The 27,765-nt window shown below is 62.6% G+C and overlaps 2 protein-coding genes across 3 annotated transcripts; one reads left to right on the top strand and one right to left on the bottom strand.

Moving 5' to 3' along the window:
• Positions 1-23,287, top strand: UPF1 (UPF1 RNA helicase and ATPase). Of its 2 annotated transcripts, none has more exons than XM_068164795.1 (24): positions 1-391; positions 6,408-6,550; positions 6,952-7,041; positions 7,539-7,706; positions 8,606-8,786; positions 9,360-9,521; positions 10,073-10,157; positions 10,560-10,658; positions 10,825-10,942; positions 11,038-11,197; positions 11,305-11,423; positions 11,674-11,838; positions 12,032-12,146; positions 12,280-12,423; positions 13,053-13,266; positions 14,704-14,821; positions 15,404-15,560; positions 16,494-16,636; positions 17,494-17,668; positions 17,785-17,866; positions 18,492-18,653; positions 19,223-19,440; positions 19,616-19,738; positions 20,816-23,287. In XM_068164795.1, the coding sequence occupies exons 1-23, from the start codon at positions 167-169 to the stop codon at positions 19,733-19,735; spliced, it is 3,363 nt and encodes a 1,120-aa protein (XP_068020896.1). In that variant the 5' UTR covers positions 1-166; the 3' UTR covers positions 19,736-19,738; positions 20,816-23,287. The 2 variants fall into 2 exon arrangements, with proteins under 2 accessions (XP_068020896.1, XP_068020897.1); XM_068164796.1 differs by having other exon boundaries at positions 2-391; positions 10,834-10,942.
• On the bottom strand, positions 23,281-27,690 carry GDF1 (growth differentiation factor 1). Its single transcript, XM_068164797.1, has 2 exons — positions 26,450-27,690; positions 23,281-25,508 (listed from the first exon to the last, which is right to left on the bottom strand). The coding sequence occupies exons 1-2, from the start codon at positions 26,724-26,726 to the stop codon at positions 24,697-24,699; spliced, it is 1,089 nt and encodes a 362-aa protein (XP_068020898.1). The 5' UTR covers positions 26,727-27,690; the 3' UTR covers positions 23,281-24,696.
• Between the last annotated feature and the right edge of the window lie 75 nt (positions 27,691-27,765).

Consider the following 27,765-nt stretch of genomic DNA (forward strand, 5'->3'; position numbering starts at 1 on the left):
GCCGTTGGCGGCCGGTTGGTGCGCGCGGCCTGGTGCGCGCGGCGGATCCTGCCGCTCGCGTAGCGCCGCGTCCGGGTTCCGTGAGGCCCGGCCGGCTCGGGCTCGGCGAGCGGGGCTCGGCGGGGCGGGCGTCGCGGAAGAGCCGCTTCCCCTCGCCGCCGCCGCCATGAGCGTGGAGGCGTACGGCCCCAGCTCGCAGACCCTCACCTTCCTGGACACCGAGGAGGCCGAGCTGCTCGGCGCCGACACGCAGGGCTCCGAGTTCGAGTTCACCGACTTCACCCTCCCCAGCCAGACCCAAACCCCGCCCGGGCCCGGGCAGGCGGGGCCGGGACAAGGCCAAGGCCCCCCCGGCGCGGGACAGGGCCCGCCGGGACCGATCGAGGCGCAGGTGAGGCGGCGGCCGGGGGCGGGGTGCGCGCGGGGCGGGGGGGTCAGGGCGGCTCCGCCACCGGGGCGCGGCGCGGGGGGGGTCCGGAAGGGGCGGGCGGGCCTGGCCCTGGGGCCGGCGAGGGGAAGCCCTGGGCGGGCTGCGGGGCTGGGGAAGCGCGAGCCGCGTGCGGCCGCTGGCCTGCCCCGCGGAGCGCAGCTGCCGGCCCCGGGCGGCGCGGGCCTGGCGCGGGCCTGGAGCGGGCCTGGAGCGGGCCTGGAGCGGGCGCTGCGCTCCGGCCCGGGCGGCGCAGGGCTCCGCGCGGGGACCTTGCAGGCTGTTGCCCGCCCGTTGAGCCGCTGGGCGCCGCGGCTGTGTCGTGACGGCTGTGTCGTGACGGTTGTGTCGCGACAGCCGTGTCGCTCCTCGCGGCGCTGTGGCAGTGGGGAGTCCGCCTGGGCTTCATTTCGGCCTCTTCTCGCCTCTAAAGCAAAATGGCTCTGGGAAGCCTTGGGGAAGGGAAGTTGCGCTCCGAGGCAATGCAGCGGCGCTCGCCGGAGTCTCTCTTGTCCTGAGCGCCAGGCACACCACGGAGCTGCTCATTGCAATCTGTGCTTTACCTCTCTCTGCCGCCCGTCCTGCTGCTGGGCTGCTCGCTTTGGGGTCTGCATGGCAGTGACAGTCGCTGCGGCCCGGGACTGAGGTCCAGAGCTCTGCTTCCTCCGGCCTGAAACCCAGGCCATTTGTTCCTTTACTGTAGCCCCTGGAGGGTCGGGATGCACACGGTCGTTGAGTTGTGTTGCCTTCATTCAACCCAGAGAAGGGCCTGGGGGGTCCTGCTGCCCAGTGCAGAAGTGTGGCAGATTCTCACTGTGAGCATCCTGTCTGCAGCAGGGAAAAAACCTCTGAAGAGCTCTTCCACGTTGTTTAAATTCACACTCTCCTGCAAGCTGCTGGGGTGGCCTGGCTACCCTGGCTAAACACTCCTGAAGGCCCACGATTGACAGCTGAACGTTCTGATGCTGTCCATGCTTTAAAGGATGACTTTACAGAAGAGCTGAAAAGCTTTGGGCAAGCTTTCCACCCTGAGCCAGGACTCGATGTTTGCCTTCTGCTTGCAGAAGCTCAGGCCTTGGGGTCTGTAAGTGGGGACAGAAAGGAGCAAGCTGGAAGCAGCCCAGTGTGTCCTGCGGGTCTGAGTACAGGGCTGGGGGTGGAGTGGTCCCGGTGGAGCTGTCTCAGGTTTATCCCAGGGGGAGTTGAGGTTTCTGGTGCCTGGGGGTAGCTGCTGCTGGGTGACTTGCTCTGGGTCAGGCTCTGTGCAAGGCAGCATCCAGGGAGCTGGCCCCACGGGCTGCTTGCCTTGTGGTCATTTTCAGTGGGGGGGGAGGGCTGGTCAGGTTTGGCCACTGAAAGGTGAGAGCTGGGCAGGGGGCTGGGGCTGTGCAGCCAGGCCCTGTGTTAATTGCAGAGCCTGCCTTGATCAGGGTTCTGAAAGCTTCTGTGGGTTGTGATCCTGCCAGAACGTGGCCAGAATCAGAAGTGAAGCCACCCCAAAATCAGCTTCCCGAGCTGCAGGAGCAGAGGATTACTTTGGCTGTTGTTTTTGTCCCAACATGCTTGGAGAGCCTTTGAAGTAGAGAGGGAAAGTATCTGCAGAGCACCTCCAGGTCCTCAGCTGCCTGCAGCCGGCGGCCCGGCAGGAGGGGAGGAGCTCTCTCCCTCCTGTCTTGCCCCCAGCCTGCCGTCCCCTGCTCAGCCCTGCTCTTTGTTTTGGCTAAGGCCGCAGGTCGGGGGAGGAGGGGCGAGGGGCTGGGCCCGGTGCACCGGGGGTGGGAGGTGTGGGAAGCCTGGTGTCCTCCGGGGCTGTTTGGGCTTGTGCAGCTCTGCTGCCTCGGGAGATAAGATCAGAAATGAGGCATTTCCCCCCCAAGATTCTGGGAGAGGTTTTGCTGCCTTCAACAGATAATGTAAACTTCTTCTGTCTCCTGGCAGGGAGCTGAACACTTTGCTCCTGGGGCCCCACAGTTGATGCCTTGTGCTTAACTCAGGGTCCCTCTGACTGGAATGAGAGCTCCTGACAGACACCAGTCCTTCCCAGGGCTGCTAACCATGGGAGGTAGTTTCCTTCTAGCTCTGCTGTTTCATAGTCTCTCAGTGCCTGCAAAGCTGACTGCAGAGCATCTGATTCCTTAACCTGGGATTGATCTGGGCACTCCAAGAGAGTTTCCTTTCCCAGTGCACCCTGACTGATGGCTGAGGAGGATGTCACCAGTGACTGGTGTCCAGCTGGCAAAGGGCAGCTGAGAGGCAGCAGCCTCTGATTGCTCTGCAGGGAAAGGTTTCCCCATTCTTTGCATGGGACAAGGGACAGAGGAGGGGTTGGGGCTTGCTAAGTGTTAGGCTCACTGCTGGTCTCTGCCCTGTTCTTACACTCTCCAGGCAAGGACTGAGCTGGCTGTGGGCAGCAGGCAGGTGCCTGAGGGGGGTGATGGACAAGGCACATGGTGCTGGAGTGGCTGAAGGGGGCTGGCTTAGCCATTAAGGTTTTGGTCCAGACTTCAGGGGCTGGATTTCATTTCCAGCCCTAGCAGAGACTTTTTGTCTCAGCAGAATGACTTCTCCTTGCTGAGGTCCCCATCTGGAAGTGCAGCTCCTTCCACAGGCCCTGGAGGTGGGGTGAGGAGGGAGAGCTCCTGCTGGGTTTGGAAGGGAGAGCAGATCAGTGGGAGGGATCCTGAGGAGCTGCAGTGACCACTCTGGAGCTCCACACCACGAAGGGTTGGGTTCCCCAGGCAGCTCCCAAAGGTGCAGCTTTCCTGGAGCATGAGGGAAAGCTGCTGGGCTCAGGGCAGGGTTTGTGGGTGTCCTGTGCCTGAAGTGCATTGCAGCACTCACTGCACTTCAGGCCTGTGAGCAGAACAGCTGCTGAGCTGCAAGGCTCTCCTCTGAGGCTTGGCAGGTGCCACTTAAGAGCAGGCAGAGGAGCTGCAGCTGCCCTCAGCTGTGGATCACTCAGGTGCTGCTGTGGCTGCAGGGGGTGAGCCAGGAGCAGCAGAAGCTGAGGTGGTGCTGGTTGTGCTACCTCTGCTGTGGGGTCTCTCACACATGGCCAGGAGAAGCTGATGCACTGCCCTGCAGCTCGATCCTGGAGCTTTGCTGTTGTCTCCCAGCAGTGTTTCAGAGGCCAAGGAAAAGGAGGGAGGGAGGGAGGGCCCAGCACCTCGGTGGCAGCTCCAGAGCAGCCCAGGCTGCTGTAGCTGTTGAACTTGCTGTGCCAGAAGTTTGTCAACACTTTGAAAACAGAGAAGAGAAGCCCCCCCCTGCCTCCTCCCCTGTGCAGCAGCTGCTGGTGCCAGGGCTTTAATCACATGCACATAGGTGAGGAGCACAGGAGGCTTGCAAGCACTGCTTGAGTCACTTCCTCGCTGTGTGCCTGCCAGGGCCTGCTGCTGCTGCTGGCATCACTGCTGCCTCTGGGAGGGCAGGAGCTGCCCAGGCTGTGAGCAGGGTCACCTGCTGCAGGACTCAGAGCTTGCAGTTGGAGCTTGTGGGGTTTCTGCCACTCTGCAAGAGCTTCACAATCTCATTAGTGTCCAGCAGTCCCAGCACTGCTAAACCTCTCAGCTGCTGCTGGGGCATTGGAGCTGGGTGACCCTCAAGGTCCCTTCCAACCCTGACCCTTCTGATGTGCAGAATGAGCTCTGGTTCCTCTGCCTGCTGCTGGCAGCTTCAGGCTGGCTGCAGGCTGTGGGACTCTGCCTGTTCACTCCCTCCAGTTCCCTTCACATCTGTGCAGTGGCCCTGAGCTGTTTGCCCTGGGGGAGAAGCCACTGCCCAGGCAGCTGGTGCCACCTGGGCTCACCAGGTGGTGGCCTGGGATGTGGCTCCTGCAGTTTGCTTTGGCTTTGCCTTTTTGCCCCTTGGCTGCTTTTGCCTGGTCCCTGCTGAGGCCTCCCCTTGGCTGCTGGCTCTGTTGCAGAGCAGTGCTTGGAGGCAGCATCAGTGCAGACTCAGGGCACTGAGAGCTTTGCAGAGGAGCCTCAGCTCACCTGAGGAGGGTGAGGCAGAGTCTGTAGCAGCAGCTGCAGTTCCTCACTGCTGAGGGCAGATGTGAAGTGGCTCACACTTACTTCTGTTCAATTTTCCTGTGCAAGCCTGGAGCTGGCCTGCATGGAATCCAAATGAGGCTTCCAGGAGCAGGCTTGTTGGGCTTTGCTTAGCAGTTGTAGCTTGGAATGCTGCAGCAGCTCCTGGTAATTAAATTTCCTTTAATAAAGATGAAATGTCCTCACTGTGGGCAGCTCTCTTGTCAGGGAGTTAGGTTGCAGGGAGCAGAGGAGTTGCATTAATGTCCAAGTGCCAAAGAGCTATTAAAGTCCTCTGCTGATAGACAAAGGCCCTGAGTGATTCCTGGGCTCCCCTTTGTGAGCTGCTTGGGTTTGCCACAGCTAACTCTGCCTCATCCCCCCCAGTGCCTGGGGAGCAGCTGGAGCTGGGGTGGGGAAGCCACCTCACAGCTCCACGTGGTGCTTGGTGCTGCTGTGGTCCTCTTCCTGCCTTCTGCTGCTCAGATTTAACCTTGGTTGTGTCTGCAGTGCTCAGGCTTCTGGGGAGGTGGTTTGGCTCTGGCAGGGACAGCCCCTGGCAGCTCCCCGTGGGGCTGTGCCCCTCCCTGCTCTGCTCCTTCCCTGCCTCCTCCTCCTCAGTTAGTGCTGAGTGTGTTGCTCAGCTTCTGGGGGCAGAGCTCCCTGACCAGGTCAGAAAGGCAAGGACCTGTGGGCAGGCTTTTGGGGTGTGGGGAGCCAACCATCCTGCTCCCCATGCTGCTGCCCTGTGGGGATGCAGGAGTGGGGCTGAGCCCAGGGCTGGCAGGGCAGAGGCTGCTCGGGGACACTGGGGGACACTGGGGGACACTGGGGACACTGGGGACAACTGTCCCTGCTGGGAGAGGCTCTGTGCTCAGCACTGCCACAAAGGAGCTGGGTTTGACCCCAGGCAGGCTGGGGGGCAGAGCTGCTGAGGCAGCAGCAAGTGCTGCAGGAGCTCCTGGTTCTGGCAGGGTGGAAGGAGCACACCTGGGCTGTGCTGGGGGCTCCCAGCTCAGGGGGGGTTGGCTCCCAGCTCGGGGGGGGGGTTGGCTCCCAGCTCGGGGGGGGGGTTGGCTCCCAGCTCGGGGGGGGGGGTTGGCTCCCAGCTCAGGGGGGGGGTTTGCTCCCAGCTCAGGGGGGGTTGGCTCCCAGCTCGGGGGGGGGGGTTGGCTCCCAGCTCGGGGGGGGTTGGCTCCCAGCTCAGGGGGGGTTGGCTCCCAGCTCAGGGGGGGGTTGGCTCCCAGCACTTGAGCTGCATTCCTCATTCTGAAGGGCTGGTGCAGATTCCTTGGCTGGCTTGCAGAGGCCTCCTTCCCTGGAAGGAAATCCTGTTGCAGCTAACCCAGAGCAGGGACTGTCCCAGGGAGGTGTCCTGCCAGTGCTTGGCATGTCCTGAGCAAGTGATGCTGCCCCAAACCATTTCTGCTCTTTCTTGCCCCATTTCTGTGGTCTTTCTGAGGCTGGCACCAGGCTGGGTCTGTTCCTGAGCTGCTCTGCAGGTGTCACAGAGCTGATTCTCCTCTCCTGGGGTGGTGCAGTGTGGATGTGCTGGAGAGGGAGCAGCAGAACTGGGTGGGGGAGGTCCCATGCAGCCAGGCTGCTGCTGTCAGGTGGATCCCTGGGGCAGCAGGGCTGACAAAAGGCTGTTTGGTGCTGCTGGAGCTGTTCAGACTGAGCTCTGTGCTGTGTGAGGCTGCATGGAAGAACGTGAGCTGCAGAAGTGCAGTCTCCTTTGGGTGGCTTTTCCCCTCCTTATCAGCTGGAGCTGAAATGGTTCTGTAGGAGAGGAGCCAATGAAGCAGGTATTGATCCTGTACCCAGGCTGGGCTCAGCCCTCCCCAGCCTCTTCCTGGGGAGAGATCTGCTGGAAGGAGTGGGCACTGCCGGCCTGGGCCCCTGCCCCTGGGCTCTGCTCTGCCTCAGCAGTGCCCTGCCTGCTGTTCCAGGTCAATGGCCCTGATGGCATCCTGCAGAACGGAGCTGTGGATGACAGTGTGGCTAAGACCAGCCAGCTCCTGGCTGAGCTCAATTTTGAGGAGGATGAAGAGGACACCTACTACACCAAGGATCTTCCTGTGCATGCCTGCAGGTTGGAGCCAGTGCCTGCTGCAGGGGCAGGAGCCCTGAGGGAGGGGGGCCTGCCTGGGGGGGTGGGGAGCAGCTTCCTTGGGGCTCTGCAGGGATGTGGAGCCCTCTGCTGAGCTCTTGTCTCTCTGCAAGGCAGCAGCCATGGGAGGTGGGCTCTGACCTCCCTGGGAGGTGGGGGCTGGAAGGCTCAGCCAAGCTGGGCATGGTCCTGGTGGGGAGTGTCGAAATGCTCTGGAGACAGAGCAGAGCTTCAGCTCCTGCTTGATGCTTTCACCACCACTCACAGGCCCTCATTCCTGCTTCCCTTTCCTTGTCCATGCTGCTGGCAGCTGAGCTCCTCTGCTGGAGTTTTCCTGCAGGCCAGCACCCAGTCACTTCCTGCTCTTCCCTCCCCTCCTGCAGCTACTGTGGCATCCACGACCCTGCCTGTGTGGTGTACTGCAACACCAGCAAGAAGTGGTTCTGCAACGGGCGGGGGAACACCTCTGGCAGGTGAGTGCTGGCAGCCCCAGCCCCACTCCAGTCTGCTGTGGGTGCAGTGATGGCTGGGGCTTGGCTTTGGTGGCAGTGGAGTTAGTGACCTTCAAGTGAGCCTCCAGCCCCCTCTGGTTAGCTTCTCACTGCTCCCACCTTAGGCTTCCCTCTCAGCAGAGCCTGAGTCCTCCTGTGAGCTGAGCTTGCTGCCTCTTCCCCTGCCCTGGGCTCCTGCAGGCCACAGCAGCACTCTGCTCTTGGCCTGTGAAGCTTGGGAGGCTTCTCTCAATGGCCACCAGCATACAAAGAGCTTCTCACCTGGCTTCTGTGCTTCCATCCTCATCTGCCCCAAAGCATTCCTGCCCTGAGGAGCCACTGGAGCTCAGCCCTGGGCCTGCTGGGAGGCAGAGGGAACCTTGGCAGTGTCTGCCGTGCCCTGGCAGTGCATTTGGCTTGTGTCTTGGCTGTGGTTTTCTCATGAGCTGGCTGGAAATGGATGTCCTCTCTGCTTGCAGCCACATTGTGAATCATCTGGTGAGAGCAAAGTGCAAAGAGGTGACCCTGCACAAGGATGGACCTCTGGGAGAGACTGTCCTGGAGTGCTACAACTGCGGCTGTCGGAACGTCTTCCTCCTCGGCTTCATCCCGGCCAAGGCAGACTCCGTGGTGGTTCTGCTCTGCAGGTGAGAGTGCCTTTGGTGCTCAGCTTCAGGGGCTGGCACTTGCTGTTCAGCCAGAAGAGGGACTGAGGGGAGAGCTGGGGACAGCACTGAGGGTGAGTTTGAGGCTGGCAGTGTCTGGCACTGAGGGTGCCCAGCCCGGGGGATGCACATCCCTGGAAGCACTCCAGGTCAGGATGTTGGTGGCTCTGAGCAGCCTCCTCTGGCTGCAGCTGCCCCTGCTGACTGCAGAGGGGGTGGACTGGATGGGCTCTGAAGGTCTCTTCCCACCCAGCCCCCTCCATGACTTGCTCTGTTTAGCCTGGCTGAGCTGTGTCCAGGTAGGTGCTGCAGTGCATCCAGCTTGGCTCTAGGGAAGAAAAGGCCTTTGCCCTTTCCTAAAGTGTGCTCTTCAGAGCTGGGGAGATGACTCTGAGCCCTGGGGGAGTGGTGTCTCCATTGCACTGTTGTCAGAATCCTTTGAAGGTGACAGCAGCTTGAGAGCTCTTTCCCTGACAGCTGCTAGCAGAACCCTGCTTTGCTAACTGTGTTGATTAAATGCTGCCAGCAGCTGCTGGGGGGTGGAAGGAGTGAGCTCCCCTGCTTGGCTGCACAGCAGCTGGGGAGGTAAAGCCCCAGTGCTCTCTGATGGATCCTGTGTGCTCTGCCTTGAGGGGCTGCAGCCACTTCCCCAGGTGGCAAGGTTTAGCATGCTGGGGGCTGCCAGCTGCAGGAAATCCTCCTGGTGCAGAACCTTCCCAGTGCTGAGAGGCAGGGCCTGGGAAGGAGCTGCCCTCAGCCTTCACCTGTGTGCTTTCCCCTTTTGACTGAGTGGCTTGAAGAGCACAGCCACCCCCTGGCACCCTGCACAGCAGCCTTCTCCTGACACCTCACTGTAATCTCTTCTTGTTTGGCTTGTGCAGGCAGCCCTGTGCCAGCCAGAGCAGCCTGAAGGATATCAACTGGGACAGCTCCCAGTGGCAGCCTCTGATCCAGGACCGCTGCTTCCTCTCCTGGCTGGTGAAGATCCCCTCTGAGCAGGAGCAGCTGAGGGCAAGGCAGATCACAGCTCAGCAGATCAACAAGCTGGAGGAGCTGTGGAAGGTTGGTGCTGCTGTGCAAGTGCTGAGGGTGTTTGCCCAAGAGCTGGCTCTCTGGGGCAGCAGGGAAGGACAAGGGTGTTTGGGCAGCTGGCTGGGGCAGGGCTCTCACACAGCCCCTGGGGCTCAGACCCTGCAGATCTGGCAAGCAGTGCAGCTGGGACCTGATCAAAGGGCTCAGGACACATCCCAGGAGGAAAGTTTCACCCTTGGCTTCTCCAGCTCTGTGCAAACTGCACTGTCAGGCAAGAGGGAAAAGCAGCCCCAGCCGAGCCCCAGCCAGCCTGCCCTGCCCAGCTGAGTTTTGTTTCTGCTCTGCCTGCTCACTGCTTGAGCAGGGAGCTGCTGGGTCATGCTTGCTGTTCAGTTACTGCTTCCTGAGAGCTTCTCTGGACACCCTTTGACACCCAGCAAGCCTGACTGGGTGTGTGAGCATGCCAGGAAGGCCTTGTGTGGTTTTGAACTACTTGTTACACTTCCTGTGGTGGCAAACCACAGTGCTGGCAGTGCTGCTGCACAGGGAGGGGCTGGCACTTGCAGTGGGGAGCCCTTGGAAATGGGGTGCTCTGCCTTGCAGGAAAATCCATCTGCAACCCTTGAGGACTTGGAAAAGCCTGGAGTGGATGAGGAGCCTCAGCATGTCCTGCTGAGATATGAAGATGCTTACCAGTACCAGAATATCTTTGGTCCCCTTGTCAAGCTGGAGGCAGACTATGACAAGAAGCTCAAGGAGTCTCAGGTGATGGCCTTGGAAGAGGTCTGAGGAGGCCTCTGGAGCTGCTCTGCTCTGGCAGCTGGGCACTGACTTTGATGGCAGAGTGGTGTCATCATTGCAGGAGTAGTGGAGGGAGGGAGGGGGCAGCCCACCCCAGACTGAGTCTGAAGGAGTTTGGAGCACTTGGGAGCTTGGTTCCCTTCTGCATCCAGAGTTCATCCTCCCAGGAGCCATGCTCTGTGCAACTTGGCCTTCATGTTCATAACCTGCAGTTAACCTTTGCTGGTCACAACTTCCAACCCAACTTGAGCTCTGTGAGGTGATGCAAGCCCTTAGGGAGAGCTGGAAAGGAGGGGGAGGGTGTGGGGCAGGTGGTGCTGAGCCTTTGCTTCTCATTAGCCAGCTCCTGTGGGAGGTCTGCAGGGGCTGTGGCCTTGCTCCAGAGCAGGAGGTGCAGATAGCTGCCTGTGCTGTGGCCCTGGGCCAGGGCTGCCTGGCCAGGGGGGCAGTGAGGGCTGTGGTGCTTGGCAAACAGCTCTGGAGGAGCCTAACAGATGCCTGTTCCTCACCCTTAGACCCAGGACAACATCACAGTCAGGTGGGACCTGGGCTTGAACAAGAAGAGGATTGCTTACTTCACTCTGCCAAAGACTGACTCAGGTAATGTCAGCAGAGCTCTGTGTGTGCTGAGCAGCAGAGCTGGGCTGGGCTCTGTGTGTGTGTGGTGAGCAGCAGCAGCAGGGCTGAGCTGAGCTGTGTGTGCTGGGCAGCAGCAGGGCTCTGTGTGTGTGTGCTGGGCAGCAGCAGCAGGGCTGAGCTGAGCTCTGTGTGTGCTGGGCAGCAGCAGCAGGGCTGAGCTGAGCTCTGTGTGCTGGGCAGCAGCAGGGCTGAGCTCTGTGTGTGTGTGCTGGGCAGCAGCAGGGCTCTGTGTGTGTGTGCTGGGCAGCAGCAGGGCTGGGCTGGGCTCTGTGTGCTGGGCAGCAGCAGGGCTGGGCTCTGTGTGCTGGGCCTGGCTGCTCCTCTGGGAGCATCCCAAAAGCTTCTTCCTCCTTTCCCTTGCAGACATGAGGCTCATGCAAGGAGATGAGATCTGCCTGAGGTACAAAGGGGACCTGGCCCCTCTCTGGAAAGGCATTGGCCACGTTATCAAGGTTCCTGATAGTATCCTTTACTTAGTGAGCCTGCAGGGAGGTGCAGCCCAGGCTCTGAGCTCCAGCACAAGGTGATGTGAGCTGGTGTAATTTGCTGGGGGGGATCTGCTGCAACCTAAGGAGGCAAATTGGGAAGAATCCAGTCCAAGGCCTGCTCTGCATTACCACTTAACGAGGTTCTACAGATTATGGTGATGAGATAGCCATAGAGCTGAGGAGCAGCGTGGGAGCCCCTGTGGAGGTCACCCACAACTTCCAGGTGGACTTTGTGTGGAAGTCTACCTCCTTTGACAGGTACTGAGGGGTCCTTGTGTGGGGCACCTGTGGAGAGTCCTCTCTGAGGTCACCCTGATCCTTTTGCTGCCTTTCCTGTCCTTCCCTCCCATCAGAATGCAGAGTGCTTTAAAAACCTTTGCTGTGGATGAGACCTCTGTGTCTGGGTACATCTACCACAAGCTGCTGGGGCACGAGGTGGAGGATGTCATCATCAAGTGCCAGCTGCCAAAGCGCTTCACAGCGCAGGGACTTCCTGATCTCAACCACTCTCAGGTAAGCTCATCTCCAGAGGAGGTGACAGAGGGTTTGTGAGCAGAGCCTGGGCAGCTTTAGCCTCCCATGCATTGAATGCTAACCAGCACCACACCCCCTGGCCCCAGGTTTATGCTGTGAAGACTGTCCTGCAGCGTCCCCTGAGCCTTATCCAGGGTCCCCCTGGCACTGGGAAGACAGTGACATCAGCCACCATTGTCTATCACCTGGCCAGACAGGGCAATGGGTAAGAGCTGTGCTCCTGGCACCTCTGGGGGAGGGCACCCTCAGGGGGCAGGGAATCAGCTTGCTTTGAGAAAGGAGGAGCTGTGCTGAGCCAAGGGGCTCTGGAGCTGCCTTTCTCTGGGGAGGCTTCTGCCTGGGCAGTTCAGCTGCGTTCCTGGGGGCTGTGCTGGAGCACAGGAGTGCACTAGAGGCCTATCAGAAAAGGTTGACAGCTTGTGGGACTGACCTGGTGCTGCCTCCCCCTCGGGCAGGCCTGTCCTGGTCTGTGCTCCAAGCAACATCGCTGTGGATCAGCTGACGGAGAAGATCCACCAGACCGGCCTGAAGGTGGTGCGGCTGTGTGCCAAGAGCAGGGAGGCCATCGACTCTCCTGTGTCCTTCCTGGCCCTGCACAACCAGATCAGGAACATGGACAGGTGAGAAATGGCTGAGGGGGCAGGGCACCCCACCCCCCCAGTTTCACCCCAGCTAATGCCCTGTGTCACACTGCCAGCGTGCGTGCTCGGGAGCTGCCGGGCCCACGCACCACAGCTCCGCGCTCAGCCTGCCAAGGCGTTGCTCAGGCCACGAAGCAAGAATTCCTGGGGTGTGTTTGTGGTTCTCTTGCAGCATGCCAGAGCTTCAGAAGCTGCAGCAGCTGAAGGATGAGACTGGAGAGCTGTCCTCTGCTGATGAGAAGCGTTACCGTGCCCTGAAGCGAACGGCCGAGCGAGAGCTGCTCATGGTGAGGGCTCCAGCGGGGACCTGCTCCCACCCGGGGAGCTGAGAGTGCAGCTGAGTGGGGGAGGCTCCTGGAGGGGTGTTGAGCACTCTGCTGCTGCTCTCTGTGGTTAACTGGGGGCTGCCTGCTGTCTCAGAACGCAGATGTGATCTGCTGCACCTGTGTGGGCGCCGGGGACCCCAGGCTGGCCAAGATGCAGTTCCGCTCCATCCTGATCGACGAGAGCACCCAGGCCACCGAGCCCGAGTGCATGGTGCCCGTGGTGCTGGGAGCCAAGCAGGTAGGGCACAGCCTGGCAGCAGAGCAGCATTCCCAGTGCAGGCCTGTGGGGATACCAAACCCTTTCCTTTCGTGGGAGACCCTTCTGGACCCTGGGCCCCAGGGGTGTTGTCTGCTGTTAGTGTTCTGATTCCATGGAGCAGTTTTGCCTGGGACACCTTGGTCCTGTTAGGAGAGGCTGGAGGCTGAGTGGGAGTTGGTTTGATCAGCTGAAAAGGGAGCTGGCACTAAAGGTTTGTAAGCCACAGATTAGATCTGAAGTCTAGTGGAAGTCTGGCTGATTGGAAGGGGCCAGACTCTGCCCAGGGACAGGACAGGGGGCACTGGGCACAAACTGGAAGCCAGGAGAAGCTTGTTTAGTCTGAGGGAGCAGGCTGCCCAGAGAGGTTGTGGAGTCTCCTCTGGAGAGCTTCCAGCCCCACCTGGCCACTGTGCTCCTGGGCAAGCTGCTGTGGGTGCCCTGCTTCAGCCAGGGGGAGTCCAGCTGAGCGCTCCCCAGAGCTCCTTCCCGCCCTGCCCTGCTGGGACGGCTTCCGATGGTTTCCCGGCCAGCTCCCACTGCTGCTTCCAGCTCCTGGGGGGTGGCTTTCAGGAGACAAACGCTCAGCTGTCGACCTTCCCTCTCCCCAGCTGATCCTGGTGGGTGACCACTGCCAGCTGGGCCCCGTGGTGATGTGCAAGAAGGCTGCCAAGGCAGGGCTGTCGCAGTCGCTGTTCGAGCGGCTGGTGGTGCTGGGCATCCGGCCCATCCGCCTGCAGGTGCAGTACCGAATGCACCCCGCGCTCAGCGCCTTCCCCTCCAACATCTTCTACGAGGGCTCGCTGCAGAACGGCGTCACTGCAGGTAGGGCTGCCCCTGCTGCCCCCCACGGTGCCCCCTGCTGCCCCCCGCGGTGCCCCCCTGCCGCCCCCCTGCCGCCCCCCTGCCGCCCCCCTGCCGCCCCCGCGCTGCCCCCTGCTGCCCCCCACAGTGCCCCCTGCCGCCCCCCGCGGTGCCCCCTGCTGCCCCCCACAGTGCCCCCCTGCCGCCCCCGCGGTGCCCCCTGCCGCCCCCGCGGTGCCCCCCTGCTGCCCCCCACGGTGCCCCACGGTGCCCCCTGCCGCCCCCGCGGTGCCCCCTGCCGCCCCCGCGGTGCCCCCTGCTGCCCCCCACAGTGCCCCCTGCTGCCCCCCACAGTGCCCCCTGCCGCCCCCGCGGTGCCCCCTGCTGCCCCCCACAGTGCCCCCTGCTGCCCCCCACAGTGCCCCCTGCCGCCCCCACGGTGCCCCCTGCCGCCCCCGCGGTGCCCCCTGCTGCCCCCCACAGTGCCCCCTGCCGCCCCCGCGGTGCCCCCTGCCGCCCCCGCGGTGCCCCCTGCCGCCCCCGCGGTGCCCCCTGCTGCCCCCCACAGTGCCCCCTGCCGCCCCCGCGGTGCCCCCTGCTGCCCCCCACAGTGCCCCCTGCCGCCCCCGCGGTGCCCCCCTGCCGCCCCCGCGGTGCCCCCCTGCCGCCCCCACAGTGCCCCCCTGCCGGCCCCACAGTGCCCCCTGCCGGCCCCACAGTGCCCCCTGCTGCCCCCCTGCCGCCCCCACAGTGCCCCCTGCCGCCCCCACGGTGCCCCCCCCCTGCCCCCCTGCTGCCCCCACAGTGCCCCCCCTGCCCCCCCACCGCGCCTGCTCTGCCGCCGGGGTCACCGGCAGCATCCTCTGCCCCGCTCAGGGCATTGCCTCTGTGCTTACCTGCAGCTGAGTCTGGCAGAAAGGGCAGCAGGGCTGCTCAGCCCCAGGGGGGGCACAGGTGGAGGGCTGGGGCCAGTTCTGGGCTCCCCAGCACAAAAGAGACTGGGAACTGCTGGAGAGAGTCCAGCAGGGGGCCTGGAGCAGCTCGGGCTGAGAGCCCTGGGGCTGAGAGCCTGGGGAGGAGCAGCCCCAGAGGGGAGCTGAGCAATGCTCAGCAAGAGCTAAAGGCTGGGGGCCAAGAGGCTGGGGCCAGGCTCTGCTCAGTGGTGGCAAGGGGCACACACTGGAGCCCAGGAGGTTCCATGTGCACAGGAGGAGAAAGTTGTTTGGTGTGAGGCTGCTGGAGGCCTGGGGCAGGCTGCCCAGAGAGGTTGTGGAGCCTCCTTGTGTGCAGAGCTCCCAACCCCCCCTGGGCATTGTGCCCCTGGGCAAGCTGCTGTGGGAGCCCTGCTGGGGCAGGGGGGTTGGGCTGGGTGAGCTCCAGAGGTGCCCTCCAGCCCCTCCCTGCTGGGTGCTGTTGCCAGGGGAGCAGCTCTGACTGGGCCTGGTTCTCACCCTGCAGCAGACCGTGTGAAGAAGGGCTTTGACTTCCAGTGGCCCCAGCCAGACAAGCCAATGTTCTTCTACGTCACCCAAGGGCAGGAGGAGATTGCCAGCTCGGGCACCTCCTACCTGAACAGGTAAAGAGCTCAGCACTGAGTGCAGCATCTGAAAGCATCTCACATGCAAGGGAGGTTAAAGGAATCTTTTACCCCTGTGGCATCCCTTGGGGGCAGTGACTGAAGTGCAGTGTGCAGTGCTCAGAGCCAGGCTGGATGGGCCATGGGGCACCCTGGGCTAGTGAGAGGTGTCCCTGCCCTGGCAGGGGGCTGCAACTGGGTGGTCCTTAAGGTCCTTCCAGCCCCACCCCCCTCTGCACTCCTGTGGTGACATTTGTGTCACTCTGAGACCTTGGAGCTGCTGGCTCGTGCCAGGGGTGGGGAATGCTCAGCCCAGCTGCAGCTCTGCAGAGTCCAAGGGCCTGAGCAGGGTGAAGTTGGCCCTTTCCCTGCAGCAGCCCCAGCTGTGCAGCAGCCCCAGCTGTGCAGCAGCCCCAGCTGTGCAGCAGCCCCAGCTGTGCAGCAGCCCCAGCTGTGCAGCAGCCCCAGCTGTGCAGCAGCCCCAGCTGTGCAGCAGCCCCAGCTGTGCAGCAGCCTGGAGCCATCAGCCTGCAGGGGGAGGCTGCTGCCCCCCTGCTGGGCTGAGCCAACCTCTCTTCCCAGGACGGAAGCTGCCAACGTGGAGAAGATCACCACCAAGCTGCTGAAGGCTGGTGCCAAGCCAGACCAGATTGGCATCATCACCCCCTACGAGGGCCAGCGCTCCTACCTGGTGCAGTACATGCAGTTCAGTGGCTCCCTGCACACCAAGCTCTACCAGGTGTGGAGAGCAGCCTGGCTGCAGGGAAGGTGGAAAAGGCAACTGCTGGGGAGCTTCCCAGCAGCCTCATGCTCAGCCTGGCTCCTCAGGCCTCTGTCTGGGCTTGTTCTTCGGTGGGTTTGGAGTTGATTGGGGTTGAAGTAGACCAGGGAGAGAGGTTTGGGAGGGACCAAACGCCAGGGGGTGTCTGGGGAGCAGTTAGCCAGAGACGGGAGGAAGCCTTCTGAAGGTCTCTGTTGAGGGGAGGCTCCAGTCCTCTGAGGCACAGAAGGGAGAGGTCCTGGCTGTGGAAAAGCATCACTCAGTTCATGGCTTGGCTGAGAGCATCCTGCCAGGAGACACAGAGGAAGCCAAGCTCCATAAATCCTGATGGTCCTGCTGCCTGTTTGTGGGGAATGTGGAACTCCTCTACCAAACACCAACCTTGTTGCCACAAACAAGGCAGTTGTGTGTTTCACCTCCTCTCTTGTGCAACCCTGAGGACCTGGTTGGTGTTTCCACTGCAGGAGGGCTGGGTGGAAATACTTTGCCTCCTGCCAGGAATGATCTGTCCCTCTGGTTGAGGTCTCCTGGGAGCTGGGAGCAGCACTGCTGGCTTGGACCTCTCCCGCTCCCAGGCTGTGGGAGAGTCAGGGGGGTTGGCAGCACCCTTAGGGAAGATGCTTTCCATAGGGCAGATGCCAGTTGGGAAGTGAGAGAACCACAGGGCAGGGAACACAACAGGAACTGGAACTGCTGCTGGACTGAGACTGTCCTGCAGGCAGCTGCTCAGTGCCCAGCAGAGGCACCAGAGAGTTTCTCCTCACACAAATAACAGCTCTGGGGTCAAAAGCTGGGAGCTGCTGTGCCCAGCTAAGGCCCTGGGGCTGCCTGCTGGCAGCAGAGCTGTTGTGCCCTGTGCTGCTGTCCCTGACCTGGGCTCCTCTCTTCCAGGAGGTGGAAATTGCCAGCGTGGATGCCTTCCAGGGCCGGGAGAAGGACTTCATCATCCTGTCCTGCGTGAGGGCCAACGAGCACCAAGGCATTGGCTTCCTCAACGACCCCAGGAGGCTCAACGTGGCCCTGACCAGGGCAAGGTAAGGGGAGGCTGTGCAGCCCTGACCCCCTCTGCTGAAGCAGCTCTGGGTTTGTGGGCACACTCCCAGCCCCTCCTGCTTCACTGGAGCCTGGACTGGTTTCCATGCTCCCTGCAGCTGGCAGGAGCAGTCTCAGCCTAAGTGCTGCCACCCTTTGGCATCAGGAGTTGGTGGAATCACAGAACTGGTCTGGCTGGAAAAGCCCTTTCAGATCATCTGGTGCTGAACCATGGCCCTCAGCACCATGTCTCTGCAGCCCTGAAACACCTCCAGGGGTGGGAACTCAACCACCTCCTTGTGCCAGGCTTTGAGAGCCCTTCCAGGGAAGAAGTTTCTTCTCATGGCCAACCTAACCCTCCCCTGATGCAGCCTGAGGCCATTTCCTCTCCTCCTGTGACTTAGGAGGCAGAAGAGCCCAGCCCCCTGGCAGAAGCCATCATGTCCCTGCCCTTGGTTGGCAGGGCAGGGCTCTTCCCTTCACCTGCTGCTTTACCCCTTCCAGCAGCCACTTGCCTGCCGCTGTTCTGCTCTAGCTGGGTTTGGCTCTGGGAGTGGTGCTGTGGACTCAGCCCCTGCTTGGCTGCCTTGGTGTCTGCAGAGCTCCCCAGCCCCTGCTGGGGGGTGGTGCTGGGCTGAGGTCACTGCATGTTTGGCCAGGCTGCAGAAGGAAGCCTGTGATGGTTGAGACTGGCTGCAGCAATCCCCTGCCCAGGGTGCTGGCAGCACACAGCTGCAGCTTCTGCAGGGACCTCGGTGTGCTGCAGGGGAGCTGGCCCCAGAGGCTCTTCCAGCACTCACACAGTGTGGGTTCAGCTTCAGTCCAGGCTGAAGGCATCTTCTCTGCTGTGTCCCTGCAGGTATGGAGTCATCATTGTTGGCAACCCCAAGGCTCTGTCCAAGCAGCCCCTCTGGAACCACCTCCTGAACTACTACAAGGAGCAGAAGGTGCTGGTGGAGGGACCCCTCAACAACCTGCGGGAGAGCCTCATGCAGTTCAGCAAGCCCCGCAAGCTGGTCAACACCATCAACCCTGTGAGTCGTCCTCCCCTGCCTCCCAGCAGCTGCTGGCCTGAGGCTGCAGCAGCTGCAGTGCCAAGGGGTCTCTGGCTCCCCCTGCCAAGGGGTCTCTGACTCCCCCGTGCTCGCAGGGCGCTCGCTTCATGACCACCGCCATGTACGACGCGCGCGAGGCCATCATCCCCGGCTCCGTCTACGACCGTAGCAGCCAAGGTGAGGAGAGGGGCAGCAGCAGCACCCCCTGCCCCGGCCAGGCCTGGCCTGGGGGCTGCTGCAGGCAAATGAGGAATTCATGGAACTGTGCTTTGGGCTGGAAGGGACCCTGGAGGTCACAGGCAGGGACCCTTCCCACCAGCCCAGCTTGCTCCAGGCCTCATCCAGCCTGGCCTTCAACACCTCCAGGCTTGGTGCCTCAGCATCTCTGAGCAGCCTGTTCCAGAGCCTCAGCACCCTCCTGGGGAAGAACTTCCTCCTGCTGTCTCATCTCAGTCCAGCAGCTTCCTCTCTGAAGCCATCTCCCCCTGCCCTGTCGCTGCTGGGCTCTGCACAGAGTCCTTCCCCAGCTCCCCTGTAGCCTCCTCAGGCACTGGAAGCTGCTCTGAGGTCTCCCTGCAGCCTCTTCCTCTTGGGGCTGAGCAACCCCAACCCTCTCAGCCTGGCCTCACAGCTGAGGTGCTCCAGCCCTCGGCCTCCTTTCATGCTGTGCCTGGCTTGGCCTTGTTTCCACTTCTGCTTGATGCTGCTCCCAAGTCCCCTGCTGACTGTTGGGGCAGGAGCAGGAGCTGCTGTGGCTGCTGGGGGCCCTGCAGTGCCCCTGACTCTGGCTGTGCCCCCCCAGGCCGTCCCTCCAACATGTACTTCCAAACCCACGACCAGATCGGGATGATCAGCGCCGGGCCCAGCCACGTCACTGCCATGAACATTCCCATCCCCTTCAACCTGGTGATGCCTCCCATGCCCCCCCCGGGCTACTTTGGCCAGGCCAACGGACCAGCTGCAGGTATGGGGCGAGGCTGGGGGCTGCAGAGGGCCCCAGGCTGAGGTGAGGTGGGGAGTGAGGAGCAGAGCTGATGGGAGCAGGAGGCACCAAGGCTGCAGCCTCCAACCAGCTGTGCTTGGAGGCTCTGCCTGTGGACTGCTCTGCACCTGCTGCACTGAGTTAGGGAACCTCAGGGCTGGAAGGGACCTGGAGGCTCAGCCAGTCCCAACCCCCTGCCATGGGCAGGGACACCTCACACCACAGCAGGCTGCTCACAGCCACCTCCAGCCTGGCTGCAAACACCTCCAGGCAGGAGGCTTCCACCACCTCCCTGGGCAGCCTGTGCCAGGCTCTCACCACCCTCCTGGGCAACAACTTCTTCCTCACAGCCAATCTCAATCTCCCCACTTCCACTTCTGCTCCATCCCCCCTAGTCCTGTCCCTCCCTGACACTCTCCAAAGTCCCTCCCCAGCTTTCCTGCAGCCCCCTGCAGAGACTGAGAGGCCTCCAGGGGGCTGGCCTCCAGCATTGCCTCTGCAGGAGCTGTGTGCCACCCTTGTCACCCTTGCTTGGCACCCCTCTCTTGCAGGCCGTGGGGCACCCAAGGGCAAGGCTGGGCGCGGGGGGCGCCAGAAGAATCGCTTTGGGCTGCCTGGAGCCAGCCAGGCCAACCTGCCCAACAGCCAGGCCAGCCAAGACGTGGTGTCCCAGCCTTTCTCCCAGGGGCCACTGACTCAGGGCTATATCTCCATGAGTCAGCCATCACAGATGAGTCAGCCTGGGCTGTCCCAACCTGAATTATCCCAGGTAAGCTCCAGCAGCTCTTGGGGGGAGCCTCTGGGCTGCTAGCAAGAAGCTCAGCTGCTGGGGTCCCCTTCATGCTAACGCCCCAGAGGTTCAGGTTGGGTTTGGGGGGCACACTTTTGGGGGTCTCTCAAGCTGGGTGGAGAGTTGGAGGCTTGACACAGGCTCTGACTTGCAGGACAGTTACCTTGGTGATGAGTTTAAGTCCCAGATCGACGTGGCACTGTCACAGGACTCTACCTACCAGGGTGAACGTGCATATCAACATGGTGGCGTGACAGGGCTGTCACAGTACTAGAGTGTGAGCCTCCAGCTGGCCTCGGGGGGCAGGGCTGGGGCTGGGGGGCTGAGCTGGTGGGGCTGGGGGGCTGAGCTGATGGGGCTGAGCTGATGGGGCTGGGCTTTGAGGTGAAGGTCATCGTGGATGGGGTTTGAGGATGGGGATCTATGGCTGAGCTCAGTGATGGGGGGTGTGGATGGGGGGTTCAGGGCTGGGCTCTGGCTGGGGGTTCAGGGCCTAGGGGGTGTTCATGACTGGGCTCTGGTGGCTGGTGGGGGTTCGTGGCTGGGCTCTGGCTGGGGGTTCCTGGCTGGGGGTGTTCCTGGCTGGGCTCTGGCGGCTGGGGGTGTTCCTGGCTGGGCTCTGGGGGGGTTCAGGGCTGGGCTCTGGCTGGGGGTTTCATGGCTGGGGGTGTTCCTGGCTGGGCTCTGGTGGCTGGGGGGGTTCAGGGCTGGGCTCTGGCTGGGGGTTCAGGGCCTGGGGGGTGTTCATGACTGGGCTCTGGTGGCTGGGGGGGGTTCGTGGCTGGGCTCTGGCAGCTGGGGGGGCTCAGGGCTGGGCTCTGGCTGGGGGTTCATGGCTGGGGGTGTTCCTGGCTGGGCTCTGGCTGGGGGTTCAGGGCCTGGGGGTGTTCCTGGCTGGGCTCTGGCTGGGGGTTCATGGCTGGGGGTGTTCCTGGCTGGGCTCTGGCAGCTGAGGGGCTTCAGGGCTGGGCTCTGGCTGGGGGTGTTCCTGGCTGGGCTCTGGCGGCTGGGGGGGTTCAGGGCTGGGCTCTGGCTGGGGGTTCATGGCTGAGGGGGTTCCTGGCTGGGCTCTGGCTGGGGGTTCAGGGCCTGGGGGTGTTCCTGGCTGGGCTCTGGCTGGGGGTTCATGGCTGGGGGTGTTCCTGGCTGGGCTCTGGCGGCTGGGGGTGTTCCTGGCTGGGCTCTGGCTGGGGGTTTCATGGCTGGGGGTGTTCCTGGCTGGGCTCTGGCGGCTGGGGGGGGCTCAGGGCTGGGCTCTGGCTGGGGGTTTCATGGCTGGGGGTGTTCCTGGCTGGGCTCTGGCGGCTGGGGGGCTCGGGGCTGCTGTCCCTGGGTGACTGGCTTCTCCTTGCAGGTTGAGGAAGGAGAGCTAAGCTTGTGTGGAGCTTAGTTCATCAGCATTTTATTCTGGGTAATAAAAAAAATAAACCAAAATGGATACCTGTTTTCCACTGCTAAAACTGAAGCACCACTGTGTGAGAGCAACAGGAGAAAGAAACCAACCAGCGGAGAGGAGGAGAGAGAAGGAGAGGAGGAGGAGCGCGAGAGCCAACCGCCAGCTCCCTGCGAGCAGGAGCCTGCCCGGCGAGGAGAGCGCGCTGCTGAGCCCTGCCCCCGGCAGGCACGCTCCAGAGAAGGCCTTGAGCAGGTTTCACTTCATTCCACACCTCTCTGTGCGAGCAGGGCATTGCCTTTCAGAGCAGATGGGGAGGGGAAAACCCTCATCTCAGAGTTGTTCTCCTTGCGAGGGTTGGAGCCGAGCGGCGCCCGGCGAGGCTGCGCGAGCAGAGCGTCGCGGAGAGGAGAAGGGGAGAGAGAGGAAGCTGCTGCCCCCCGGTGCCAGCCAGCCCAGCGGCAGCCCTGCAGCCCCAGCTGCTGCCCCAGCTGCAGCCCCAGCTGCTGCCCTGCAGCCCCAGCTGCTGCCCAACTCTGAGATGCAGGTTTTGCTCTGAAACCCAAGGGCCATCCTGGAGGGGTCTCCGTGGCCAGGTGGCGAAGGAGCGCTGCGTCGATTCTGTTCTTTTACAACTTTGTCTCTGAATTCTTAGTGGTGGACCTGGGAGATCCTTGTTCTGAGAAGCTTCAAAACAGACAAAAAAAGCCTAAAAAAAAAAAAAAACCACAAAAAAAAAAAAAGGACAAAAAAAAGGAAAGGAAAAAAAAGGCAAAAGTTACAGGAAAAAAGAAAACAAAACAAAACAAAACCCAACCCAAAAGCGAAGCAACCACAGAGGAGCAGCCAGGAGCAGCCCGGAGCAGCCCCAGCTGAGCACCCACCTGGAGAGCTCGGAGTGTGGTTTCCAGCAGCAGCAGTCAGCCTCTCCTCCCTCCCTGGGGCAGCAGCCTGCGCTCCAGCAGGAGGAGGCTCCCAGGCCCTTTCTCTCTGCTTCCCTTGGCTACTCTCTGGACTCTGCTCTGTGAAAACAAAGCCTTGCTGGCAGGTGAACTCTGTGCTTGAGGAGGGGAGGGGGGCCGTGCCCGCGGGCCCTGCGGGAGGCGGTGCCGGCGCCTGCGGGGCGCTCCGGCCGGGAGGAGTCGACGCTGGGAGCAGGTTGGGAGTGTGGAGCAGGCAGGCAGTGGAAGGTGGCCTCTGGCAGGAGCTGGGCATGAGTGGAGCTAAGGGGCTAGGATTTGGTGTGGCTTCTTCTGCAGGAGTCCAGGTGTGGAGAGCCAACCCCAGAGCCTGTGTGGCCTGCAGGTGGTGGGCAGGGGGCTGTGCCGTGGCTGCTGGCTGGGAGCAGCGCAGAGGAGAAGCCATCCAGCTGCTGCGTGGTGCCCACGTCTGGAACCAGCCCTGGGAGCATTTTCTTTGTCTAAACCTTTCTAGGAGCAGTGCAGAGAGCTGAGGAGTCCTGCAGCCCCTACCCTCAGAGCAGCCTCGGCCCCCCTGGCACCGAGCAGCAGAGGGGGCGCTCCTGGGGGGGCTGCCAGGTGGGATCCAATCAGCTTTGTACTCAAAGGGCTCCAAGTGGTTCTGGGCTTTTTGGGGGGGAGGGGGGAACTCAAAATACCTCTCAGATGAATGTACTTAACTGATGTACACCCCACTTTTTGTAGCTGGGGGGGCAGCCCTTCCATCCCTGTCCTTCCTATAGAGTGTTGCCCTCCTGTCCCCCCCTGTCTGCTGCACTGCCAGGAGTCTGCCCCGGTGCAGCCCTGGGGTCGCCACCCCCAGCCCTGGGCAGCTGGCAGCTGTTCACCACTTGGGTTCAGTCCATTGTAGTTTGAGATCTGCAAGAGAAACTTCTTCTTCTTTTCCAGAGGTGAACCCCCCCGACCCCCACCCCCCATTCTGTTCTCATGTAACACCCCCCAGCCTCCCGAGCTGACTGCTGAGGTGTGATGGAGCCAGGCCACCTTCCTTCCGCGGAGGGACTTTAATTTATTACCATTGCCGAAGGGCTTTTCCTTTCTTTGCCTTCCCTGGGTAGCTGCTTCGCCTCCTGCTGGGTCTGAGCTGTAAGCCTCTGTGCAATGCAAGCCAGGAGTGCCCCGCCCCGCCCCGCCCCGCCCCGCCCCGCCCCGCCCCGCCCCTTGGTTTCAGGGCTGCCGACGCTTTGCCTCTGCTTCCTGCTGGCTTTTTTTCCCTCGTAGCAGTTTCCCCAGCCCAGCCCTCAGCGCTAGCAGCCTGCTGGCTCTGTTCTCATTTAGTTCTTCTCTTCTTTTCCCCTTGTTTCGTTTTCTGCCTTTTTTTTTGGTTGTCTCCAAGGTTTTGTTTTGAAGCTGTTTGTCATCACTGACCTGAGTACCACTCTTGCACCCGAGGTGGCCCCTCCCTGTTCAGTGCCCTTGCACCCCTCATTAAAGCTTAGTCTGATTGTACAAACTTCGACTTTATTGTTCTTGAGGGGGTTCCAGCACAGAGTGGTACAAAAGGGGGGAGGGCTGGGGGGGTGCAGGGGGCTGGGGGGTGCATGGGGCTGGGGGCACTCAGCTGCCCAGAGGGCAGGGGGTGAGCAGTGCAGGCTGGGAAGATGAAAAGGGCTCCCCCCTGCCCCCAGCTCAGCAAGGCCTGGCCTGCTCCTGGGGCTCCTCACAGCTCCTCCAGGGCTCTTCCCCTGCCTGGAGCCCCCCGTGCTGGGGCAGGGTGGTGGAGGGGGGCAGCAGGTGAGGAGTTTGAGCTGAGCTGAGCCCCTCAGGCAAAGCCAGAGCTGCTGGGGTGCCAGGGGAGCCTCACCTGGGGGGGCTGGCGCTAGACTCCAGCCTGGGGCCATGCCCACGGTGGGTGCTTGGCACAGGGGTTGGTACAGGCCCAGTCTGCACCTGGAGCTGCTGCAGGCTGGCACAGCCCCTGTGAGGCCGAGCAGCAACCCCCTTGGGGTCAGCACTGCCCAGCTGAGACGGGGCCCAGCACGGGGTCAGAGCAGCAACCACCCCAACAACTAACCCAAGTAACCAAACCCACCCTGGCCCTCCCCCCCTGCGGTGCTGGGGGCTGCTGCTTGGCTGCCCTCTGGCTCCAGCCCTGGCTCAGGCTGCTCCTGCAGGGACACCACCACCCCCCCACCCCCCCAATCAATTTGCTAATGAGGGCAATTAATGCCTGGGCACAGCAGCCACCACCTCCCCTGCCCCAGCCTGTGCCAGGGCACCACAGCCCCCTGCTTTGCCCAGACACAAACCAGCTCTCACCAGCAACGGCTCCCAGGACCCCCCAGCACCTCTGGGCCCCCTGAGCTGTGGCCTCCTCTGTCCTCAATCCACTTCCTGCCAGCCGCAGCTCAGCCCTCAGCCCCTGCAGGAGGGAGCCCTGAGCTGCTCCTGCAGGAAGGGTCTCTGTCCCAGGGGGCTGCAGCAGGACCAAAGCCACCTCCTGCCCTCCCCCAGCACTGCCCCACCCTGCAGGAGGCCTCAGCACCACCTCCCCTGAACTAAAACTCATTTCTTAACACTGAGAAAGCTAAGGAAAGCCAAACGGCAGCAGCAGCTCAGCCAGGCACAGGCAGGGGCTGGGGGTCACAGCCTGGTGCCTCCCGTGCCCGTGGAGGAGGCAATGGACACTCAGCACCAGACATGGTCATAACCCCAGGGCTGCTTGGAGGGCTGAGCACCGCCCCCCAGCTCCAGGAAGGATCCCACCCTGCCCGACCCCCTGCCGGGGGAGAGCTCCAGCAGTCCGGGCCCCAGCAGGAAGCTCGGTGAGGAGCCGCAGCGAGGGAGCCGCAGAGAGGAGCCGCAGAGAGGAGCAGCGCAGCGCAGCGCAGGGCTCCTCCCGGCGCGGCCGGGGGCAGGGCGCTACCTGCAGCCGCACTCGTCCACCACCATGTCCTCGTAGTGCCGCAGCACCACGTTGTCGCTGTTGTCGTAGTAGAGGATGGAGATGGGGGAGAGGCGGACGGGCACGCAGCAGGGCTGGGGGGTGGCCTTGGGGTCCATGGAGTGCACGATGGTCTGCAGGATGGCGTGGTTGGTGCCGTTGAGCTCTGCTGCCAGGGGGAAGGGGCACTGGCCCAGGCAGTAGTTGGCCAGGTAGCCCTGGGGGGCGATGATCCAGTTCTCCCAGCCCACGTCGCTGAAGCTGATGTAGAGGCGCCGAGGCTTGCAGAGGGCGCTGCCGGTGCCTCGGGGGCGCTGGGCGCTCCTCTTGCTCCTGGAGGCCTTGCACTGCTGCGGGCTGAGGCTCACCACCAGCAGAGAGCTGTCCAGGAAGGAGCTGATGCTGCCGCAAGGGCTCTGCAGCCCCCTGCTCGCCGCAGCCTCGCTGCTGCTCATAGAGATCTCCAGGACCAAGCCCAGGTTCCTGCCCAAGGTTCTCCAGTCCTTTGCCACCGTGCTGAGGTTGAAGAGCAGAGATTTGTGCAGCTGGGCGAAGGATTGCTCCAGCAGCAGCTTCCGGCCCTGCCCCTGCAGAGCCAGGTGGGAGCTCTGGTAGAGCCTCAGCTCAAAGAGCTGCCCCTGGCCCGAGGGCTGGTAGGAGCTGTGGCTGAATCTGACCTCCAGCTGGGCCATGGTCAGGAGCTCATCCTCCTCCAGCACTGAGAGGTTGAAGTAGAGAAGCTTCTGCAGACACAGCCCCCCCTGGGGCTGCCCCTCGTGAAGGAAGTGGCCTGACAAAGGAGGAGAAATAGAGGTGGTGATGATAATGATGGCTGAGCCCTGCCAGCTGAGCAGGATCAGGCCTCCCAGTGCTCCAGTCTGGCTGCACAGCAAGAGGAAGCTGGGCCTGGCCCAGGTGAGCAGCCAAGCATTCCTCTGCTGTTGGAGCAAGAGGAGAAGGCTGCAGTGAGGGCTGCCAGCCCCTGGCAATGGCCTCCAGGAGGGACTGGGGGCACAAACCTGAGCCTGGGCTCCAGCCTGCAGCACTGGGGTGCTACAGCCCCTGCCAGCAGCTCCTCTGGATGCTACTTAACACCTTGGGGCATTCTTTTACCCCAGGACAGGGATGGAGGGCAAGGAGCAGCAGCTGCCTGCTCCAGCCAGCTGGAGGTTTCCATCGGAAACCTGGAAACACAAAGGGATGAGGAAAAAGCTCCCTCGGGCCTCCAGCCCGGGAGGACACCGACAGAGTTCCCAAGTAGCTGAGAACAGCTCCACAGGGCCTCAGGCAGCCGCAGTGTGCCACATGGTCAGGCAGAGGACAGAAAGGAGGAGGGAGGGGCACAGCCAAATGGCCAAGCAGCCTTCCCCTGCCCAAAGCTGGGTGCTGCACCTACAGACCCAGGAGCCAGCCCAGAGGCCAAGTCAGTCACTGGGATCGAACCAGCACCTGAGGACTGCACGGGGCGACCCCAGCAGAGCCCTGCACAGCTCCACCTCACCTGCTGCCTCCCTGCTAAGCTGTAAGCGACCCAAAGGTCCCCAGAGGGGCCCGAGCCGACACCCAGCAGTGACCTCTCCTGCAGACCGGTCCTGGGCACTGCCCTGTCCTCCCCCAGCCCCTTCTGCCTACACTCAAGAGGCAGCCAAGGGAGGACTTGGAGCAAAGTCTCCCAGCCCAGGGCCCAGAGGAGCTTCCCAAGGGCAGGACCCCGCCCGGGGGTTTCTGTACCTCGGTCGGCGAAGACTCGGATGATGTTCCCGGGGACATTGAACTCCTCCACACTGCAGCCGTCCTCCGCGGCTCCGTCTGCCGCGGGCAGTGTCCTCCTCTGCTCGAAGATCCTCCAGAGCACGGAGGGCACAGGAATGGGAGCTCTGGGGCTGGGCTTGGCGCTCAGACCCAAGGATTTCAGGAGCAAACTCTCCTGCAGGCTCAGCTCCGAGCCCAGGACCAGGCTGAGCAGAGCCCAGGCAAGGGCAGCTCTGAAGCTGGGGAGCAGCCACATTGCCCCTCCGCTGCTGCAGACAAAGAGCAGCCTGGGCTGGGGACCCGGGGCCGGGGGTGTCGCTGGCCTGATTGGAGCCTTTGATCCGGTTAGCGCTCAGTTAGCACCGAGGGATTCCCGGGATTGGGCAGAGGGTGCGAAGGGCCCCGCCAGGCTCCCCGGGACCTGTTAACCCCTTCAGGCTGCGTGGCCAGAGGGCAGCTGCCCTCCTCCCTCAGGGCTCCTCCAGCCTCTCCTGCAGCTCCACACACCGAGGTCCAACCAAGGGAAGGAGCTGCTCTTCCCCACACCGCTGCCAGCAAGCCGAACGCTGCTCCCACCCCCTCAGACAGCCCCCAGGCCCGGGGGGCAGAAGATTTGAGTCTTCTCTCGCTTCCTCCTCCCAAATCCCTTTGTTCAATCACAGCCTTCAGCACCTCCATCTTCAGCTCATCAACTTCCAGCCACCGAACCCTCACACCCTGCCCTGCCCACAAGAGACACAGCCCCGGGGCCAGCCCCAGGAGCCATCAGCATCCACCACACCCCCAGACACTGAAGCCAGACCGAGCCCGAGCCAGAGCATTGTCCACCCACACACAGCCTGGGCACTGCCCTCCCCCCAGCGTGGCACCATCGCTGCCCCAGCTCTGCTCCGACTGAACAGAAAGGGGCCTGGGATCTTGCTTCCCTTCCTCTCCACCTTGCTGAGCCTCCTGCTTGAAAGCCAAGGAAGCAAAGCACTGAGCTGCAGCCCCTGAGACCCTGCACGGAGCAGCTGCAGCCTTTGGAAGCCCTGCAGGGGACAGCTGCTGCCCTCCACACCCCTGCTGGGTGAGCCAGGAGGTGCCAGCACAGCCCGGGCCAGCTGCCCTTAGCCCAGGGCACATTCTGCTCTCTGTTCACTGAGAACTTCCCCTGTGGCTCACAGGAGCCTGGACTCCAATCCACAGCACAGACCAAGCACAACAAACCAGCAGTGAGCCCCCCGGGACTGCTGCCCTGGATCCCACCCCCAGCACCTCCAGTCCTGGGCTGGGAGGGAGCTCTGCTGCCCAGG

The sequence above is a fragment of the Melanerpes formicivorus genome, unplaced genomic scaffold (genome assembly GCF_026170545.1).
Source record: "Melanerpes formicivorus ecotype bairdi unplaced genomic scaffold, bMelFor1.0.p_v2 SCAF_83, whole genome shotgun sequence".
NCBI lineage: Eukaryota > Metazoa > Chordata > Aves > Piciformes > Picidae > Melanerpes > Melanerpes formicivorus.

Excerpts from the sequence above, each read along its gene's own strand:
- GDF1 (XM_068164797.1), bottom strand. The coding sequence starts at position 26,726 with ATGTGGCTGCTCCCCAGCTTCAGAGCTGCCCTTGCCTGGGCTCTGCTC. Across the intron at positions 25,509-26,449 it reads CCGAGTCTTCGCCGACCGAG|GCCACTTCCTTCACGAGGGG; the intron begins GTACAGAAACCC and ends CTCCTTTGTCAG.
- UPF1 (XM_068164795.1), top strand. The coding sequence starts at position 167 with ATGAGCGTGGAGGCGTACGGCCCCAGCTCGCAGACCCTCACCTTCCTG. Across the intron at positions 7,707-8,605 it reads GTGGTGGTTCTGCTCTGCAG|GCAGCCCTGTGCCAGCCAGA; the intron begins GTGAGAGTGCCT and ends TGGCTTGTGCAG. Across the intron at positions 11,424-11,673 it reads CTGGCCAGACAGGGCAATGG|GCCTGTCCTGGTCTGTGCTC; the intron begins GTAAGAGCTGTG and ends CCCCTCGGGCAG.